The sequence below is a fragment of the Balaenoptera borealis genome (assembly GCF_965194805.1).
Source record: "Balaenoptera borealis genome assembly, chromosome: 21".
In the NCBI taxonomy this organism is placed as follows: domain Eukaryota; kingdom Metazoa; phylum Chordata; class Mammalia; order Artiodactyla; family Balaenopteridae; genus Balaenoptera; species Balaenoptera borealis.
Window position 1 is genome coordinate 27,144,481 of NC_138880.1, and position 20,559 is coordinate 27,165,039.

Sequence of the window (20,559 nt, forward strand, 5' to 3'; positions counted from 1 at the left end):
CGTAGAATTACATTAAGTATCAACACCAGATTATAAACTAGATGATTTGATTTTAATTCTGCTTTAAAGTATGCAAAGAACAAAGAAGAGGATATATCAGAATAGTAGCAACCCTGTTTATTCTCGCAAAGTGAGGTCATGAGCCTGCCCGTCTCCTTTTCCCTTCTGCACTCCTGACTTCCTCTGCACGGCTATTCCGACTGGAAGAATAGGCTATTTATAAAAAGAAAACACGTCTGTAATAAAATGTGATGAAGAATGAAGTCATTTTCATCTATCTGTTCACATGTGATGTTTCCTTCTTCTTTCAAGGTCTGCAACCTGCACCAAGGAAAAACCTACATCTTCCGTGTCCGGGCAGTAAATGAGAGCGGGGTGGGGAAGCCCTCAGACACGTCGGAGATGGTACTTGTGGAGGCCAGGCCAGGTGAGCCTCACCTGCTCGACTGTTAACAGGGCAAACCTCACAGCAGGGTGATCTGGAAGGAGGGATGCGTGTGTGTGTGAATGGACGGCGGACGCATGGACGGAACCCGTCACATTTACAGAAGGAGTTGGATTGACAGACGCAGTACAGCATGTCTTCAAAGACCCACTGCACGCCCCCCCCTCCCCCAGCATCCTGGGCAGCAAGGGGCACGTGAGGTCATTCTGCAAGGGTGGCGGGGTCTTCATTTCAGCAGTAGAACATGCAGGGATGACGATGGTCTTTTATGTTACTGCTGAGTTTTGATCAGAAATTATAAAGCCGTTGGCAATTTTCTTGGTTAAAAGTAGTAAGAGCCCAGCTGAGGGGACCTTGGCGGGGAAGTGCTTCTGAGGGGAGGGGGGTGAGCTCACGGGATACGCAGGGAGGAGGATCTCTGGAAACCATGTTTTCCCTGGATTTCTCCCCTCCCTGGAGATTGGCTCCATGGATATCCTGCCGCCCGGCTCTGGGCTCCTCTGCCCTCCTGGCAAGGGGCGCGTCTGTGTGCACCTGGCTCAGGCCGGCGTGTCTCCTCCAGTTCTGATTCCTAAGGGGCAGATGCTGACTGGCCTGTGTTGGGCCAGGTGTCCACTTGGTCAAAAAGGAACAAACAAACAAACAAACAATCCCCCAAAGGAAAAAGTGGAGAAAGTAGAGCCCGGGTGTGTGGGAAACAAGTGCCCTAACCACGCTGCCCGGGCCCCCAGGAGTGGCGAGGGGTCAGATCCCAAAGGGGAAAAGGATTGTTATGGTCGGGATCGGCAGCCCAGAGGGTTTTCTCCAGTGGTGCTGGATGCAGAAAAGGAAGTGGACAGACATGTGATGACTTAAAACCCAAACCTGAACTTCTCTGCTTTCCATCAGCTGCCCAGAGGGCTTGCTCTTTCACATCTGCCCCATGTCCTGGGTAGACCATAGGCAAAAACCGATAATTTGATATACAACAAGCTCTCCGCCTGGGCCATCCCTTCTCCAAAAAAAAGACTCGGAAGGACACTGTGTTCCTAAGATGCTCCCTGGCGTTCTCGCTCCGCAGGCACCAAGGAGATCAGCGTGGGCGTGGATGAAAAAGGCGACATCTACCTGAGCTTTGACTGCCAGGAGATGGCGGACACCTCTCGCTTCACGTGGTGCAAATCCTACGAGGACATTGCGGGTGACGAGAGGTTCAAGATCGAGACCGTGGGGGACCAGTAAGTTCCACTCTGGAGTTGGCAATCACCACCTCTTAGGAACGCCTACAAACACAGTAATTAACATACTGGCTTTTCTTCCCTTTCAGCTCGAAGCTGTACTTTAAGAATCTGGATAAAGTGGACTTAGGGACTTACTCTGTGTCCGTCAGTGACACGGATGGTGTGTCCTCCAGCTTTGTCTTGGATGAGGAAGGTAACACCTGTAGGACATAGGCTTGCCTTTTGGGGTTTTATAACACTTTCAAAGATTGACCCTAACAGAGAAAAGACTGATTTGCTTAGAAAAGGGGTGTGTGTTTGCAGGAGGCTGGGGGTGGGGAATCCTTTTTAAAGCCAAAAATTACTTTGGAAATTACACAAACTCTTGAGTTTGTACTCTAGCCACTAAATAAATCACTGGTCCGGGAGTATTTTATTTCTTGCTGTATATATTGCTTTTATAGCCTTCCACTTGTACTTTTATAGATGAGTTTTAGTTACGTTTCATTAGTTTGGCAAGTAGCAGGTTAGCAAATAAGTCCGTAAAATTAATGAGAGGCGCACAGATGAAAGAATCCTCCCTTTTCTCCCAACATTGAATAATCGAATAATCGGATGATAAAAGAAAACACATACATGTATATATATATACACACACATTTATATGTATATTTTTTTTATGTGTGTGAAATAATATTTAATTTCCATAGTTAAAATCACTCACTCTCTTATAAACAGAAAACAGCAGAAAGAAGTGAAGGAAGTCGGTTTACTATGACCCGGGGAAAAGCAGCCGTTTCTCTTAGGCAGGTCCCCGGGTCTGAGTCCCCCAGACAATGAACTGGCCTCGGGAGGAGATTCTTCCACTGCCTGGGTTGATGTTTGTGTCCAACCCTTATCTACCACCCCGTGCTGGTCAGAGACAGTTTTACAAGTTTGTACGATGATTCGTCAGTGATGTGGAGGGAACTGTGTAGCACTGGACAGAACCCTCAAAACTCCATGTTGGGCCTTTAAAAGCTTCTGAGTCTCTGAGAGCCCTCAGTTAAAATGCCTGAAGCTTGATAGTCTAATCCTTTCCTTATCAGCTGGCATCTTGTTTGGCTGCAGTGAAGGGTGTGGTCCCAGGAGAGGGGTACAAGGGAGTTCGCCTAGGACGGGTGGGGAGGGGACAGGGTCTGATGGCTGCAGGTGTCCGCAGGTCCCATGCAGACGTTGGGGGCATTGGGGTGAGCCCATGTGCATTTAACGGGACCAGCAGGAGAACAGCAGAGGGGCTGCACCATCTCTGCTTCCTGGGTTCCCTGGCAAGCTCACTGCTCACAGACGGGGCGGGAAGGGACCGGAATCTGCTCACCTGCCTTTTAAGCTGCCCTTTCTGACCCTCACTCAGTGGCCTTCACACAGCTTTTTACTAGCAAAACATCCTTAAAAGAATTCTGACAGTGATGTACTTCTCTGCTCCATTTGAAAGTTTGCAGATGACGTTTTCACCTTAATTTTAAATCGTTGCAAAGGATGAACATTTCCAGCACATTTTATGCTGTGTATGGACCTCAAGTACATTTCAGGCAAAACCTTGATGCTGCAGCTTTAGCTCATTTGATGTATGGAAGTTCCCACTGTGAGACTTAATGGGGGTGTCAGCCCTCACCCTCAAATCAGCCGTCTAGGTGGAGTTACTTCTGGTCACAGAAAGTCTGCTTCATTGTTCATTTCAAACAAACAGGTGCATACGGACCTTTGTGACCATAGTCTCATTTCTAAATTCTAATTTTAAGAAGAAAGGAAGGAAAGAAGAAAGGAAAGAAGGAAGGAGGTGGGAAGGAGGGAGGGAGGGGGGAAGGAAGGAGAGAAGGAGGGAAGGAAGGAAGGGGGGAGGGAAGGAGGGAAAAGGAAAGAAATGGTTTAGAACCTTCAATTTTTCTTAACTTACTCTTGGGACTCCTAGGAGCAACGCATTTTTGTTTTTTAACGTATCATTATTATTTATTATTTAAATTCATGATAATAGACCACAGTGAAATTCTGGGTGGGTGAGAGAGGTGCTGAAGCAGGACACTTTTAACGCAGAAGGAAAACCACAGACCAGCCACGTTCTCAGCCAGCCAGACCAATTTCAGGAAAGAGTTCATACGGAATTAGAGAATCTGGAAATGGGTCCCTTTACATACCCCCTCTGTAGGTCTTCCTCTCTTCGAGGAATACACCTGCCCCTCCAGTGCCCCCCGACTCCCAGGGACCTCTGCCCTAACCCGTCCTAACGGGTCCCTTTAGTAAGTGGGTTCTTTAAATGGTGAGGATCTTAGCTGCAGTCGGTAATTCACTGGAGGAAGTATTCAAAGTTACAGTTACCCCACGTCTCCTTTGAACTCCCAGTTCTAATTTCTTTCACAGCCTCAAATTAAACTTGGTGATGTGATGTCAAATCTCTGCTTTGCTTTTAAGCCAGCTTCTGAACGTACAGGTCAAAACCAGTGATTATATTTTTCTTCATTTTAGAGCTGAAACGTTTGGTGGCGCTGAGCAATGAGATAAAAAATCCCAGTAAGTGAGCCTGGAGCTCAGAGCAGGATTGCGCTCTGGGAAGGCATGTTCGTTACCGCGTGCAGCTCTGGAAGGGACGCTCTGGGGAGAGGATGGCCTCGTTTCGTGCTCCAGCTTACACACTTGTCAACAATTCGCTCAAAACAAGTATTAGCTAATATTGTAACGCGTAGCAATTTTCATTGCATGCAGTGTTTTGGATTTCGGGTTGAGTGTGGCTGTTGAATCCAAGTGAGAATTGTATCAACTGGGATCTTCAGTTATTGGATTACATGGAATTCAGAAAGAATATATCCATCTGTGGTCACCGGGCCCATCAGGAAAGCAGACCATGCACGTGCAAGGCTTCACGGGGCATGGAGGCTTTGAATGCAGCGCCAGGCTAACTAGAGTCTTATTTCTTTGTTTTGGTTTTCATAATCCAGTTCAATACTCCGGGGTTTCACATTCTCCAAAAATTTAATAATGAGGATTGATATTTTCCGACAGTATACAGCTATTCTTTCTCACAAGGATTCATGCATTATTGACTTGTGATTTCTTTTCTTCCTGTAGCAATTCCTCTGAAGTCAGAATTAGCTTATGGGATTTCTGATAAGGGCCAGGTCCGCTTCTGGCTGCAGGCTGAGCACTTATCACCAGACGCCAGCTACCGCTTTATCGTTAATGACGGAGAAGTCACTGACAGCGAGGTGAGTTCATGTGTGTGTGGCCTCTGGCTTTGGAGATGGCCAGGTATTACTTGGGAAGGTCAGTTCCTGAAAGTCAATATTCTGGGTCTGTTTTCATCCCTTTTCGAGCTGTAGAAGTTGGGGTGTAGAAGGCTGACTACATGAATGAGAGATGGTTGATTCTTGCAGTGTTCAGAGATTTGGTCTCGGGTAGATGAGAGATCAGGAGGCCTTTAAATCCAAGCCTGTTGGAATTAAAAAATGACAAACTACGTTTTAGAGACTTGGTGTTGTGAAAAGGTTCAGGTTACGTGGGGTGGCGGTTATCCTCAGTGGATCAGTTTATTCAGTCTTGATGACAGTTTTGAAGGGGTATATTTTTGCCCTGATGTGAGCAATGCCTCCCTAGGCCCCCCTCCCACTGAGAGCTCCCCATGGAAGGCGTCGGCTGGGAAATTAGTTTCTGCACCTTCCCTGAGCTTTTAGGCTGCCCCCTTGGCCCGGCAAATCTGGGCAGAGAAAAATGTGTAGGATGCTATGATACAAATACTTTGCCCTTCTTCTACTTTTAATTGTATAGAATGAAGCTTACAGATATTACAAGGATTCCTTTTTTGCCTGTGGAACATTGTGTTTCCATATATGTCCTCTTGTCTAATTATTACAGCGCAACTGGGAACCCAGTTGAAAGACGACCTGTTTGATGGAGCCTTTCTTTGTTGTTCAGCGGTGCCCTTGGGGTCTCTCACATCCCACCATCTTTACCCCCTCTGCTCTCTTTTCCCTTGATACCCAATGCATCGTGTCTATTTAGCTATCCTACTGAGTCCTAAGTGCCTCAGCGGTGTGTCTGCTGCACGGATATTAACGGGATGGTTGAGATGTAGGGATTGCCCACGCCAGGTGCCCGGCCCACTTACTCTCCCTCTGAGCTGGGCTCCTCATCCCTAGTCTGGCCTCTGTGTCTGATGGGTTTTTAGTAAAGCTTGGTTAGACGAACATCTCTCAGGAAGAAATCGTTTATGGACAAAGATTACGTGAGTTTTCTTATCCAGTCCATCTTCCCCATGAGAATAATGACATCCTTGAAGAACTGTACAAATTGGGGAGTTGGCTAGTAAGTAGAAAGCATGCGGTTTCCTCCTGGCTGCAAAAAAAGCCCACAGTATGGATACTGTGTATGAAAGAGCATCACATGATCAAGGTAATTGGAGACATTTTCTTTGAGCAGAGATCATGCTACGGAATGCAATGGAATTTAGTGTAATTGCCCTTTATTTGTAGAACATCTTTTGATGAACATTTCCTACCTGCTGTGGAGAGCTTGCTTTAAAAACGGATGTCTTTGCTACCTGGCTCATCTTCTGGAATACGGCTGTACTATTTCATTCCTTAATTAGCAATCCACAGGTGACTTTTCCATGTGGAGATTGATGCTATTTTGTGAAAGTCACATAATAGCCTGTATTTATGGCCCCCATAAAATCATTGACCATCATCTTGCTGCATAATGGCAATCGCTAGAAGCCTGATTCTTTTCACAAACCTGCCCAGAGCCTGCGGTGCAGAAGCTGAGAAAATGGAGAAGGCTCTGGATTGTTAAGAATCCGGCTGGTGAGCGTGGTTCCTTCTCCCTTTGCAGACCTAATTAGAGCAGGTTCCTAGAGGCCTCTACTCACAGATGTTTGATGGGGGTGAACGTCTTACAGACTCAGAGCAGCACCGTTGTCTGATCAACTTGAAATTTGCCCCCCGTATTCAAAAGCAAATACTCAAAACTGCAAAGAAACTCAAGGACCCCGGCAAGGTGCACCTGTTGCAGCCCTCAGACTGCTGTTCTTTGTGCAGCCGCCAGGAACTACCGGAGCCTCCGGGGAGGGAACGGTGTCCTGCTACCCTAATCAGGAGGCCTCCTGTAATCGGTACCGCCTCCTGAAATGACCGCTCTCTCAAAATGTAATCTGAGCTCATGCCTTCTTGTTCATTGCTCTCTCTCTCACTTTATATACACCAAGTTCCCATCAAGAAAAAAATCTAAGCGATGTTGTCCAAGTACACAGTGTGTGCTTTACCTACTTGAAACAATATTGGACTTTCCGATTTCCAGGTGATTTTTTAATGTTTCCTGGAAGTCAGGGCCTCTGGGCAGGGGTGGGCTTTATTCACTTAAAACCTGAAAATCATATTTGATCAAACAGAACCTAAGGCATCACGTTTACCCTTGGGACCTCAGACACTCATCTTCCTTTCCCCGTGGACGGCAGCTTATAGTCTGCAGATTGTTTTTGATTGTCCGCCGTAGCCTAGAAAAATGAGACGTAAACTTGCCCTCCTGGAGCTTATCCCAGAGTTGAAGAAATACAGCTTCAGTCAGAGAATGATATAGAAAGAATACAGAATGAAGAGCGTGTAAAACAGTACAGTGAGCACCGACTCAGAGAAGGCGGGGGTGTGGAGAGGCTGGAGTAGTTAGGGGCGATTTCAACAGCAGTGGATTCCTGGGTTCTCCTTCGGAGGAGGAGTGCAGAGAATGGGCCCCGGAACACGTGTACCCTGCAGCCTGCAGACGCGAGAGCTAGCAAGGTGGGGGGCCGGGGGGCGAGGAGGGTGGGCTGACCAGGGGAGTGGCCACAGGGCATCTTGGAAATACACTTGGATTAAATGGAAGGGGTCAGAAGACAGAGGTGCCTCTTCCAACGTCAGGCAGGAGAATTTAGAAACGATGCCCGATGCTGAGGGAAACGGGCTTAGGGATGTTGAACAAAGGTGCTATTTAGCTAATATTCATCTTCTCAGCTCTCTTGTGACACTGGCATTTGGAATCCAAAATGTAAATGTCACCTGAAAGAGGAAGAAGAGCATTGTGAAAATAAATACACATGGTGTGTCAGAAAATGGCCGATCTTACACATTTTCCGTTAGTTACCTGCAGATGGGAGTTCGTTGTAATAGTCTCATCGAGGTAAGGGTTGTAGAAGGAGTGCAGGTTCTCAGGGGAAAGAGTGGACTTTGCTCCTGCGCCTCCTGTTTCTTGGCTGCTGACCACAGGTTATTGGCGATGACTCGCTCATCTCACCCCACAGCCCCACCTTCCTGGGACAGCTCATTGCTCAGGCTGGGAAGCCTTTGCGTAAATCCCAGCTGGGCTCCTCTGAAAGGAAGCAGGAATGCCTGCAGGAAACATCACCAGCAAAGGTTGTCATGCTTTTGTTCATTCTGGGCGTAGCGTGGTGGGGGTCAAGGCCAGAGGAGGCAGCCCTCCTGTGGTGTCGGGAGTGGTGTTCCTGAGGGGAGACCCGGTCCCGGCGCCCCTATGCTGTCCTTGCCCTGAATGACGGCTGCATCGAAGACGAGTCATTCTTTGGATGTTCTCCTTCTGCCTCCCTGACCCCTGCTAGATTGCAGATATCATATCCAAGGGCGGAATAAGACATGGTCCATTCGCAACCACACCTCAGTCTCTGTAGCTCATCACAGGCGATGAGAGCAGAGTCCGAGGGAGACGTGAGCTCTGGATGGGCGGCACCGGGAAAGGGTCCCCATTGGAGGCTGCCGGGATGGGGGATGCAGAGCCTGGGCACCTTCAACCCTGGTGCTGGTGGCGGTGTTGAGTAGGGGGCGACCAGTCGTGATGCCCGTGTCCCCAGAGTCCCCAGGACTGAAGCCCTCGCGGCTGTGGAGATGGTTGTGTTGTTGCCTGTGGTTTTGTGATCGGACATGGCCAAGGGCACCCCGTTCTCTTTCCCCCGTGTGCTGAGTTATCTCACATCAGGTGCACATTCCCGAGGAGTGTGCAGAGTTTCTGCTGGATTCTTTGTGTGTAGGTCACTCCCCACGCAGACCTAGGGCTTCATCGCCGAATGTCGCTCGTTTGATCTTTGGTTCACCAAGAGGTCCCTCGTTTGCCCTTTGGTTCACCAAGAGGTTCAGTGGCTGAAATTTCTTTTTGTGTGTTTTTTGGGCACCACGATCCCTTAAGATACAATAGTTGATGCAACTGTTAGGTGCCAGCGGGAAAACTGGAGGGAGGAATTTCACGGTGGAATTCTCCCCTTCCTTCTGTGCTCCCAGACACACAGAATCAAGTGTGACAAGTCAACTGGCCTTATCGAGATGGTGATAGATGAGTTTACCATCAAAAACGAAGGCACCTACACTGTGCAGATTCAAGACGGAAAAGCCAAAAATCAGTCTTCTCTGGTTCTCATTGGAGACGGTATGCTGTGTGGAAGGTCTTCATATGTCTGTAAAGGAAAATTCAAAGCAAATTCTTTCGACCAGAGAGAAGCAAATGTATTTCATTTCTATTTTTTTCCCCTTAAATATTGGATTTAGCATTCAAGGCTGTCCTAGAAGAGGCTGAATTTCAAAGAAAGGAATTTCTCAGGAAACAAGGTAGGTGGTTGGCTGGCTTCCCCACCACTAACACAAGACAAAGGTTTAGGGTTTGAGCATTTGCTTGGAGCAGATCCTACTTAATGCCAAACGACTCTAACTTCAATTTTAAATGATCGAGAAGTCAGACCACGTCGTAGCTGTAGAAGTTTGGATACTTTTCTGTTCTTTGACCTTTCCCTTTATTTCGACTGTATTTTCTTCTTGCTTCTACCTTGAAAAGCCCTGGAATCTATTGTTGAGTGTTCGTATTTTCCTGCAGTGATAAGGAAAGGGTGCCTCCATTACATGTCCAGATGGAGTCCAGTGATTGTGACAAAAAGGAATAAAGAACGGGGGTGGGTGAGTTGGGGGAATTATTAGGAGAAATGGAGAGAGGGCACTAGACCCAATTCCAATAGCCAGGAGCTTGTTATTTTACTTGAAATTGTGTGAACTTTTCAACTTTTAGATGTTTTAACTTTAATTACAAACAATACTTTTTAAATATATCGTTTTAAAAATGCATATTAAAAATAAATAAATAAGTAAAAAATAAAAATGCATATTAACTAGATACAAAGGAAAATGGATAAATTTTAGAAACTGAACTACAACCCAAGGGTTTATTTGAAAAATATTTTTTATATGGGATTTCTATAGTTTTTGAAAAAAAGTTAGAATACAGCTTTAAAAATATAAAATGAAGACATTATTTTCATTGTTTTAAGTTATTTTTATTTTTAGTAGTCAAAAATATTTATTTTACTCATTTCTACAATATGAGTTTTTTTCTACAATATGATTCTACAACTCTGTAGGATGTATTTATATGGAAGAAATCAATAAATACTTTCTAAAACTGCTTTGTATTTTTGTGTTGAATGTATTATTAGCATATGACTTCTGCATTTATATTAAGTAAAAATGATATTTTTGAAAGATATATAAATTAATCTTTGATTTCAAATGCTATATAAATATCGTGTGTTGACATAATTGCTAGGTCAAACTGCTTTTTCTTCATCTTACCTCAATTAGTTCTCCTGTTTTAAAGTTTTTCTATACTATGCTGTTGGATGTTGTTAGACACATGTCTTGAGAAAAAAATATAATATTTCATTATTCTTCCTTCTAAAGAGCAATAGCTATTAGACATCACTGAGAAGGAGAGATCAGACAGCGTCATCCAGCTAGAAATAGAGATTTCAGTATCAGTATTGCACAAACGGACTTCGGAGCCCTGAAAATTAGTTTTATTAAATTATCTTGGTTTCAGACTGAACAGCTACTTTCTTCTGCCCAAAATGCATTTGTATGTGTGTGTGTATATGTATACATTTTTTTCCCTTTATTTAAACTTTTTTCCCTTTTTCCCGCCAGGCCCTCATTTCGCTGAGTATCTGCACTGGGATGTTACAGAAGACTGTGAAGTCCGGCTGGTCTGTAAGGTGAGGAATCGGTTCTAGCCAGAAGAGAGTGACACTCCCATTCTCGTGACAGTGGAGACAGTCAGGAAGCAGCTACGCTCAGATCACACTGGTGGTGTAGCGCGGGGGGTTGGATTAGGGGCGGGTGGTACTCAGACTTTCAGTCTCGTCTGTGGTCTTTGTCAACAGATTACAGGGGCAACCAAACGAAGATTCAAGTAGGTAGTTTATAAAATATTTATTTAAGATTTCAGTAAGTGAACTTATGGGAAAGTGTGCTGTGGTGAAATTTATCCGGTAATTTCTGTGCTGCTCATACGATTTCTTTAGGAAATAAAAGGTATGTTTGGGGAATAAGATGCTCTTAAGTTTTTGTTTGAGCAATTCAGTAATAAAGTAAGCCTGAATTACTACTAACTATAAAAACCTGTATTTTGGGGAACAGACTTTAAGTTAATGAGCCCCTGCTATACGGCTGTCTCTGTAGAAGAAGAGGCTGTGGGGAAAGCTCGATCGTGCATCATTTCTGTTCCCAAGCTACTCACAGACGAGAGAGAAAAACAAGCAGACAAGTCAACAAAGCGGTGAATCCTGAGCTGAGTGCGGGGGGAATGACTGAGAAGGATACAGGTCGACGAGGGTGGAAACTGCTCCCCTAGGCTGAACTGTGAAACAGCCGCGTGGGAAACTAGGAGCCGAAGGATTAGAGGGTGAATTATGAGTCGGCCGCTGTGGAGAGCAGTATGGCAGCTCCTCAGAGGTAATGCGTGGAATTACTATACAATCCAGCCTCAGATAGATACGTGTGCACCATGATGGTGGCCGCGTGATTCACAATAACCCAGTGTGGAGGTGGCCCAAGTGCCCATCAATGGATGGATAAACAAATGTGGTAAATTCGCGGACTGTCATTCAGCCTTAAAAAGGAAGGAAATCCTGTTACCTGCTACAACACGGATGATCCTTGGGTGAAATAAGCCAGACCCAAAAGGACACGCACTGTATGATTCCACTTACATGAGGTCCCTAGAGCAGTCAAACTCATAGAAAGTAGGATGGAGGGGGGCCAGGGGCTGAAGGATGGGGGTGGGAAGTCAGTGTTTAATGGGGACAGAGTGTCAAGTTGGGAAGACAAGAAAGTTCTGGAGATGGTTGGTGGTGATGGTTACACAGCAACGTGAATGTGCGTAATGCCACAGAATTGTACACTTAAAAATGGTGAAGATGGTAAATTTTATATTATCTGTATTTTACTACAATAAGAAATACATAAGGTTGGTAAGACAGCTGGGGGCTGGACCAGAGGGCATCCAGCAGGGCAGAGGTGGGCTCTGGTCTGCAGACGGCGGGGAGCCTGCCTTTGGGGTTTTCAGAAGGAGTGTGATGACTCTGGCTGTTGCTTAAGGCCAGAGGGGAGGCTCAGTGAGAGATGGGAACTCAGGCGCGCATAGTGGTCACGTGCACAGAGGAGGAGATACGCCGGAAGACGGTTTAGGAGCTACGGTTCCGGCCGGAGTTGGTGAGTAATTGGATGTGAGCGAGGACAGTGTCTTGGACGATCTTAGGTCTCTGTCTTGGAGACCAGGTAGTGCTGTGAAACTAACCAGCACTGCAGGGGCAGGACGAAGTCTGAGGATTTTGAGGATAAATTCAGTTTTGCAAGTACTTCGTTGGTTACGCCTGTAGCACAGGCGATATGGTGTGCTACCATCGTCACCGTGAGCCCGGCCCTCACAGCAAGCTGAAGCTCGGCTGTGGAGGTTTATGAGGTGGCAGGACACGCGTGGCGGTGAGAACGACGCCCGTGGGTCAGGTTTGCTGAAGGTCAGCCTTTAGAGACAGAAAGATAACGGAAACTTGGAGAATTTTGGAAAATATCATGTTGTCAGAGTAGAAAAGGAGAGAAGGATTTTTAAGGGAATTACTGAGGGGAAGTCCTCAGAGAAATAAGAGGAGAAACAAGAAGCGGCTTCATGGAATGAAGAAGGTGAGGAATTCAATGAGTGAATACCACACCGCAGTGTCCTGAGTGAGGGGAGGGCTGACGCGGGGCCTGCTGCCTCATCCGGGTGGGCCGGTGGCCGGGGGGTGGGAGTCTGAACGGCGCTGGCTGATGGGATAGAAAATGGGTGAAGACTGAGCTGAGCCCATCACACCCTGGGAGTCCCAGCGGATCGTGGACGTGGGGGTCAAGTCCTTCTCTCCCTGCTGTCTGAATGGGGACATTCAATCATGTTTAGACGCTGAGCGGGAAAACAGAAGACAAATCAAGGGTGAAGGCCACCTGTCAGAATGGCCATCATCAAAAAGACAAGAAATGACAAATGTTAGCAAAACTGTGGAGAAAAGGGAGCCCTCGTGCACTGTTGGTGGGAATGTAAATCGGTGCAGCCACTGTGGGAAAACAGTGCGGAGGTTCTCAAAAGATTAAAAACAGAGCTACCATACGATCCAGCGATCCCACCTCTGGGAGTCCGTCTCGAGGAAGTGATGTCACTGTTGTGGAGAGACACCTGCACCACGTGTCTGTAGCAACATTGCTCACAATGGCCAAGACGTGGACACAACCAAGGGTCTGCTGACGAATGAGTGACTAAAGAAGATGTCACACACACACACACACACACACACAGGAATATTATTCAGTCATAAAAAAGATGGACATTCTGCCATTTGTAACAATATGGATGGATCTTGAGGGAAATAAGCTTAGTGAAGTAAGTCAGACAGAGAAAGACAGACACGACATGATTTCACTTATATGTGGAATCTAAAAAAAGCCAAACTCATAGAAACAAAGAGACGAGTGGTGGTTGCTAAGGGGTGGGGGAGATGTTGGTCAAAGGGTACAAACTGCCAGTTATGAAATGAGTAAGTTCTGGGGTCTAATGCCCAGCGTGGTGAATGTAGCTAATAACACTGTATTATATACTTGAAAGTTGCTGAGAGGGTGACCTTGAGTGTTCTCACCGCTCACACATACACACAGTGGTAAACATGTGAGGTGAAGGATGTGTTAACTAACTTCATTGTGGGAACCATTTTGCAATATATACGTGTATCAAGTTGTGTACATTGTACACCTTAAACATACACGGTGGTAAATGTCAATTAAGGCAGTGGCTATGTTGTAGTCAGTTGGCTCTTTTTTCTGACCAGGGTGTCCTGAGTACATGCTCACAATGGCGGTGGGACAAATAGGAATTCTGCTCCCAATGTGCTCTGACATCCTCCTAGTGGTGTAGGCCCTCCTGTGAATATTTGATAATATTTTAAGTTGCCTGATCAAAGTGAGTCATAGATCTTTAAACACAGATATTGGAGAAGCTGAATAACTATTGCTTGAGAAGTGAGTCTTTTGCAATTTAACCCACCTAGTCTGCATACTTGTGTCCCATCACTTCTGTGATTCCGTGAACCCTTCTTCCACATAGGTTTTTGCCTAATAATACTTTGGCAGGTGGTTATTTTTCTATTTACTTACATAACAAAACACATGGAGAAAAATCAATGTGAGGACGTATTCATATTATAACTTTACAGAAAACCATCTTTTAAAAGAAAAGTTTAAGGCAAGAGAAACCTCAGTCATGAACGGAAAGAAATCTGGGAGAGAGATTTCTCACACACCTCCAGTAAAGCTTTGGGGAGGACGCGCTCAGACAGTGAGAGTCGGGCAGGGCCCCGTGTGTCAGGAGGGATCCTGATGTGACCTTTTCCTAGATACTTATGTGCATGTGAGGTGCGCGTATTGAAAAAGTGGTAGAGGACTTCCCTGGTGGCGCAGCGGTTAGGTATCTGCCTGCCAACGCAGGGGACACGGGTTTGAGCCCTGGTCCCGGAAGATCCCACATGCCATGGAGCAACTAAGCCCGTGCGCCACAACTACTGAACCTGCGCTCTAGAGCCCGCGAGCCACAACTACTGAGCCCGCACGCACCACAACTACTGAAGCCCCCAAGCCTAGAGCCCGTGCTCCGCAACAAGAGAAGCCACCTCAATGAGAAGCCCGCGCACCACAATGAGGAGTATCCCCCGCTCGCTGCAACTAGAGAAAGCCTGCTCGCAGCAACGAAGACCCAACACAGCCAAAAAGAAAGAAAGAGAGAGAGAGGGAGGGATGGAGGGAGGAAGGAAGGAAGGAGGGAAGAAAAGAAAAAAAGTGGTAGAGACATTGCAGAGAGTTCAGAGAAGCGACAAATGAGTTATTTGGGGACGGAAGACACCCCCCCCCCCGAGCTACAGGACAAATAAAGTAACTGAGGATATAGGTTTTAGGGAACAGAGGCTGAAGGTCATTGGAAAGGTTTTTATTTAGCACCCAAGGACCGACAGTGTAAATATCTTGGAAAATGAGAGTAAGAGGGAGCAGTGCTGAATTAAGGTGGAGGAGAGTTGGGGATTGGCTTGGCGTGGAAATGGACACAAGGGAGATTTTGAGGTGTTAGGACAAAGTACATCGTCTGCTGGGATTGTTTAGCTTCGCTCCATCCTACTGCTGACTGTCACCACGTGGTCCTGGCTTCAGAAGGAAGAACCTGCTGTCTGGGGATTGTCTCCCAGGGCTGTCACCAACGACAGCAACTGATGTAGCTGCTATGGGAAGTCTAAAATACGTTGCACTGCTACACTCTCGGAACTCATCACGTGCTCTCAATGTTTGTAATTTAGTTTTTGTCGCTGGCATCTCTGTTGTTGAGTCTGTATGGGATGTGAATGCAGAACGGTCCGTGTCACACAATTCAATGTGATCAGCACATCCTGCTCCTACAGAACCAGAATTCTTCTTCTTCGTGGGTCGTGTAGGTCAGAGCATGTGACGTGAGATGCTTACTCATCTTTGGAATTCTGCAAAGCTGAGTTTCGAGTTCAAGCTTAGGGCAGAGATTGAATTGCGAGGAATTTTAGTAGAAGGAAAGTCCTCGTGCCCAGTGGGCTCGTTTTGTGTTAAAGTTTCTTTCCCCTGCGTCTGTGTGTCCGCAATGTCATGTTGCCAAAAAAGCAGTCACTCAACAGTTTTATAGACCAATAATGATATTTTATATTATTTATAAATTTAAAATACACTGCTTGCTTACATCTTGTCTTTATTACTGACATCTCACATGAACCAAAAAACCTTGCACCGTCTAATCTCATGGGTTAGCACGAAGAGGAATCATTTGTTCTTCCAAATGGAACTGTCACGACTTAATTATTTTAGAAGCTGAAATTTAGAGATGTATTTGCTATTATTAGAACCGACAGCTTTCCCGTGTGCTTCTGTCTGAGACTGTCTATAATAAAAATTGATTTTTTTTAGGTCTGTGACTTCAAATCAGAATAGACTTTTTTCTCATGAGCCACAGCGATTCACATACTCAGCGTAAGACTCCTGTCTTGTAGGTTGCAAACACCAAGAAGGAAACCGTCTTCAAATGGCTAAAGGACGACGCTCTGTATGAACCGGAAAAGTCGCCTGATCTGGAGAAGGGGGTCTGTGAGCTGCTCCTACCAAAGGTACATTGTGTTAAAGAAGACAGATAGAAGCAAGATGAGAAAGTTCTCTCAAACGACTTGCGAATTCTGCATTATCTTCCAGTTTGCCTCCTGAATTTCCATGGTTTGCAAAGAGAATGTATTAGCCTGTATTACATTTTGTATCGTGGCGTCAGTTTTACGTACATATGGGATGTGTTTTATTTGCAGTTGTCAAAGAAGGACCGCGGTGAATATAAGGCAACCTTGAAAGACGAGAGAGGTCAAGATGTGTCTATCCTTGAGATAGCTGACAAAGGTAGAATAAAACCTTCTTCCTTCTACTAAAAGGAAATCCACTTCTCCAGCAGGATGGAACTGTGTAATGAGGACACAGCGTCTGTATCCTTAGTACATACTGTTTCTTTAGCGGGGACACAGGAAAAGAAAATAGATTTGTACTTGAGTTGCATTCAAAGCTGTTTGAGTGTTTTAGAACAAGGTATGATATTACTCTGGGCTTCAATGAAATGCCGTCTTACACCATCAGGAGCCAAGTTCTATCCTGTGACAAATTTATTAAAATGATCGAAACAGTGATGAAGAGGTTCAATGAAATGTATGGTCGGATTTATGTCGAGCAAAATGTTCTTGTTCCTTGTTTAAAAAGTGAGTAGATTAGAAGGATTTATCGCCACACATGAGCCTTTTATGGATAACTATTGCCGTTTTAATGTTTCATTTTTCAAATGAACTTCCTGATTTCCTGTATCAATTTAATTAAACATGAAAATGCTGCTGATAAAATTAGACATCATAATGGTACGTTTCCTTCTTCCTTTCAGTGTACGAGGATATGATTTTGGCCATCAGTAGAGTCTGTGGTAAGTAAATGCCTTCTAACTTTCAAGTCATTTTGGTGCTAAAATCGCTATTTCCTGAGAAGGGCATTTTCCACAGCTAATGGAACCACAGTGCATCTCCTGTGAACAGGCCCCAGATTCAACGGCAGAACAGTTATCTGACTGCCTCGGTGATGCTTTTTAAGGGGGTTTTCGACATTATATGCAGAATATGTTTTTCTTAAAAACAAAAAAAGAGACAAAACAAACTCAGTTTGGAGTCCCTAATTAGCCACTTCTTGTAATTTGCCTTAGGTCAACTCCGATGATGCTTTGTCCATAATTGCTATCAGCGTCTGCATTACAAATGCTGAATAGCAATAATGAATTTTGAAGCCTCTGGTTTTGTGTCTGGTTTAATACATACTAAACCACTTTTTAGCTTTGCAAATAAATTCTTCCTCTCTATTTACCCTTCCATGGAAACTGTGAGTACAAAGATATTGGTTATTAATTTGATAATAGTAGCTTATATTTGTAGAGGGCTTTCTGCTGATTATAAAATTTTACGGCTGTGGGCTTTCTAGAGATGACCTAATTGATATCATCCGATCAGGCACCTAAGGCCTGGAGCAGTTAGGTGGCTTAACCGTGGGGCTCTGGCAGCCGGAGTCAGGACCAGAAGCTCACATCTCTCCCAGGTCTGAGCTCAACTGCTGCCCCGTAAGGTTTTTTGGTCATTCTTGTGGAAAACTTCTGATGTTTATTTTTTCATCACTTTCTCAAAACATCCCTGTAAGGTGGACTGTTCCTTTTTGCTTTTGCTTGTCACAGAGATGACCACATTTTGAATGCGTTTTACGCCTGATGATTATTAATGGGCCTAATACCACTCCACGGTGTACATGCCACTTTGCGAAGGTACATTAAAGCCACTTGAAAGGCGGCTTCACGCTTATGCTCCGTGGGATGACCTTGCATTAAAGCATCATGTGACCTGTAACATTGGTCATGCGATTGATCGTGGTGTCTTGAAAAGTGAAGGTACCAGTGAAGGGGACAGAGCAACACAGAAGGTAGTTTCCTATTGTATTCTCGTGATCTTGGGTCCCAGATGCCCGAGCCTGGAAGGACCACGTGCGTCTTACTGAGAGTTAGCGGGGCGGACAGAGAGAAGGCACGGGACACGCGACATCACCAGTTTCAGCCTCTGTCCTCCCGAGGAGCCAGGCCCTGGGTCTACTGGACGCTGCATGTCCAGTGCTGTTGCAGCCGGAAAGGAGCAGAGCAAGTGTTACTTGATCTACGATGTGGATGTGTTAGTAGCAAGCGGGGGCTTCTCCGCAGCCCACGTGCGCGGCCCGTTATCCCAGAGCCGCCCCATCTTCCCGGCCATCCCACTCAGGCTGCAGTGGGCTTTCCCCGCAGCCCTGAGGTGTCGTGGCCGCCTGGGGTGTCGGTCCGGGTGTGACATCTGTGGTTCCCACGTCCCCTTGCTGCATCCATCAGGGACCTCGGTCACCTCCATCCTCCGTCCTCTGACCTCAGGAAAGCTGTGTCTCTGCCTCTTCTGTGTCTTCTGAGAGCCCTGGGGGGTGCTGACACACAGGCACATCCTCAGACACGCTCACACGTACACCCACCCTCACTCCTCCTGCCCCTGCCTACCGCGCGTGGAGGTGGCCCGTGGTCCAGATCGCAGAAAACGGCCCGGTCTCCACACGCCCGGGGCGGCCGGGAAGTGGCCGTCGTCTCCACAGGCCTCTTCCCTGCAGCTCAGAGACCCCCCCACCCCCCAGGAATATTCGTAATCCTTGAAAATGCCATGATGCCTGCTCGGGTTCCAAGTGGGCTCTTGTCGCCTGCAATCAGTGGCTTTTTAGACCTAATGCAGCCCCGAGTTGGTCTAACTGATAGCAGACAGCGCTGAGCGCGTCGCTCCCGAAACAGCCGGAGTGAAGATGGGTCCGCGTCCTCCGCGCTCTGCTGACGGTCACGTGGACGCTGTGACGCGAGTCACGGTCTCGCCATGCGTGTCGGGTGCCTGGTGGCCTCTGCCTGTTGAACGAGGGTCCAGCTCCGCCCGGGACAGGCGTTTTGGGTCAGATTCTGTGGTTCCGTGGAGCAGCATCAGGCGTAATGCTGGGCTGATACAAGGAGTACGTCTTCTGAATTCTCAAGTAGAGAGCTGTCAGAACAGTGATTTCCTGTTTCCTGGAGCACAGAAACATTTCCCTATTCGTTTTCTTGGCTTTTAAACCAAATTCCCCTTCACAGCTTGGGGTGGGGGGCGGGGTGTGGGGAGATAGTGTTCCCAGAGCTTCTAAGACCAAACAGCCTCTGGGGTTTGCATGTTGGGAAGCAATCAGTGGCTCTTCTTGGGGACCCCCCCCCCAAATTTTGTTCGAATTTCAGGGCCAACTAGAGGCTTTGGATAAACATGGGATCCTCACGTCAGCCTCCTGGGCTTCCACCTTCCCGACCCTGATCCCACAGAGAGGATCCTGCAGCGGCTTGTGGATGGCAGAGTGTAGGGGGCTTTCCTACCGGGTCAGCAAGCAGCCCACAGAACAGAACTGTTTGTTCTTCGTGTCCCGAAGGTTAAAGTCTGTGCTCGTCTGCAAAGCAAACCTGCTGTTATGGAGGGAGTTAGGGTTCCTCAACCTCCTCATCCTTCTAATCAGGAATTTGGACAAGGCGACATCCAAGTTCTCATCCAGATGTAAAGTTCTATAATTATCTGGCTGCAAACAAACCCGTTACAAAAATCGATGCCAAAGTTACAGTTCTCTGCGTGGATGGTGCTTTGTGTGTGTGTGTGAACATGCACATGCTTCTGTGTATGTGTGCACATGCCTTGGACATTTCTCTTCAATTCCATGCTGACTTTTGAGACGCAGAAAGCACGATTGGAGACTCAAACTCCTCGGTTAGATTTTCGGCATCTCCATTAACTGTATCTGACAAGACGTGCTGAGGGACTCTTTGTATTTTTGCAGAACCTGAGAAGAGACCCACATTATCTAGATGAGAACTCTGGTCACTGAGAAGTTGTGTGATTTGTCCTGGGTCACTCAGTTAGCTGCTAGCAGAGTAGTCTCGTGTCCCTAGATTAGGAGTCCTGTCTTGCTTCTGCTGCACTTCGGAACTCCCCCCTCATCACGAGGTGTGTATTCTAAGACGTTACCCACCCAGCTCTTTAACGTTGGCAATCCTTCAATTTTACAAAAATGTCTAAGGTGTATTTTACCTAAAGGGGGCCAAGCTTAAACTATATACCTTGATTTTTAATATTTATAAAACTCTGAAATGTCTAATCAAATAACTTTAAGAATCAATTGTAAAACAGAAACACCAATGGCAGAACTTACTTTTGGTGTGGCGACTGTGTAGATTAAATACCTATCTGGTTAAATTTTGTCTAATAAGATATAAATGCCCCTTAAACCGTCAAAATCAAGGCTCAGTAAGGATGCAGCGGGTATAAAATCAGAAAATAGGGATACAACTTCCTAGGTCATGTTGCCCTGGTCAGCATCATTCTTGGAAATCAGGCTCTTGTAATCTGATTACTTGGAACATGCATCCTGCCAT

The 20,559-nt window shown here is 46.2% G+C and overlaps 1 protein-coding gene across 1 annotated transcript in view; it reads left to right on the forward strand.

The window, feature by feature from the left end:
* The window catches only part of MYOM2 (myomesin 2), an 81,159-nt gene that overhangs the window by 50,667 nt on the left and 9,933 nt on the right, over positions 1-20,559 (forward strand). The window contains exons 21-31 of the mRNA XM_082375162.1: positions 313-427; positions 1,506-1,662; positions 1,752-1,858; positions 4,147-4,191; positions 4,747-4,883; positions 8,934-9,078; positions 9,198-9,257; positions 10,620-10,687; positions 16,052-16,165; positions 16,355-16,442; positions 16,969-17,007. Of these exons, the coding sequence (XP_082231288.1) occupies positions 313-427; positions 1,506-1,662; positions 1,752-1,858; positions 4,147-4,191; positions 4,747-4,883; positions 8,934-9,078; positions 9,198-9,257; positions 10,620-10,687; positions 16,052-16,165; positions 16,355-16,442; positions 16,969-17,007 (1,075 nt within the window). The remainder of the gene's footprint in view (positions 1-312; positions 428-1,505; positions 1,663-1,751; positions 1,859-4,146; positions 4,192-4,746; positions 4,884-8,933; positions 9,079-9,197; positions 9,258-10,619; positions 10,688-16,051; positions 16,166-16,354; positions 16,443-16,968; positions 17,008-20,559) is intronic.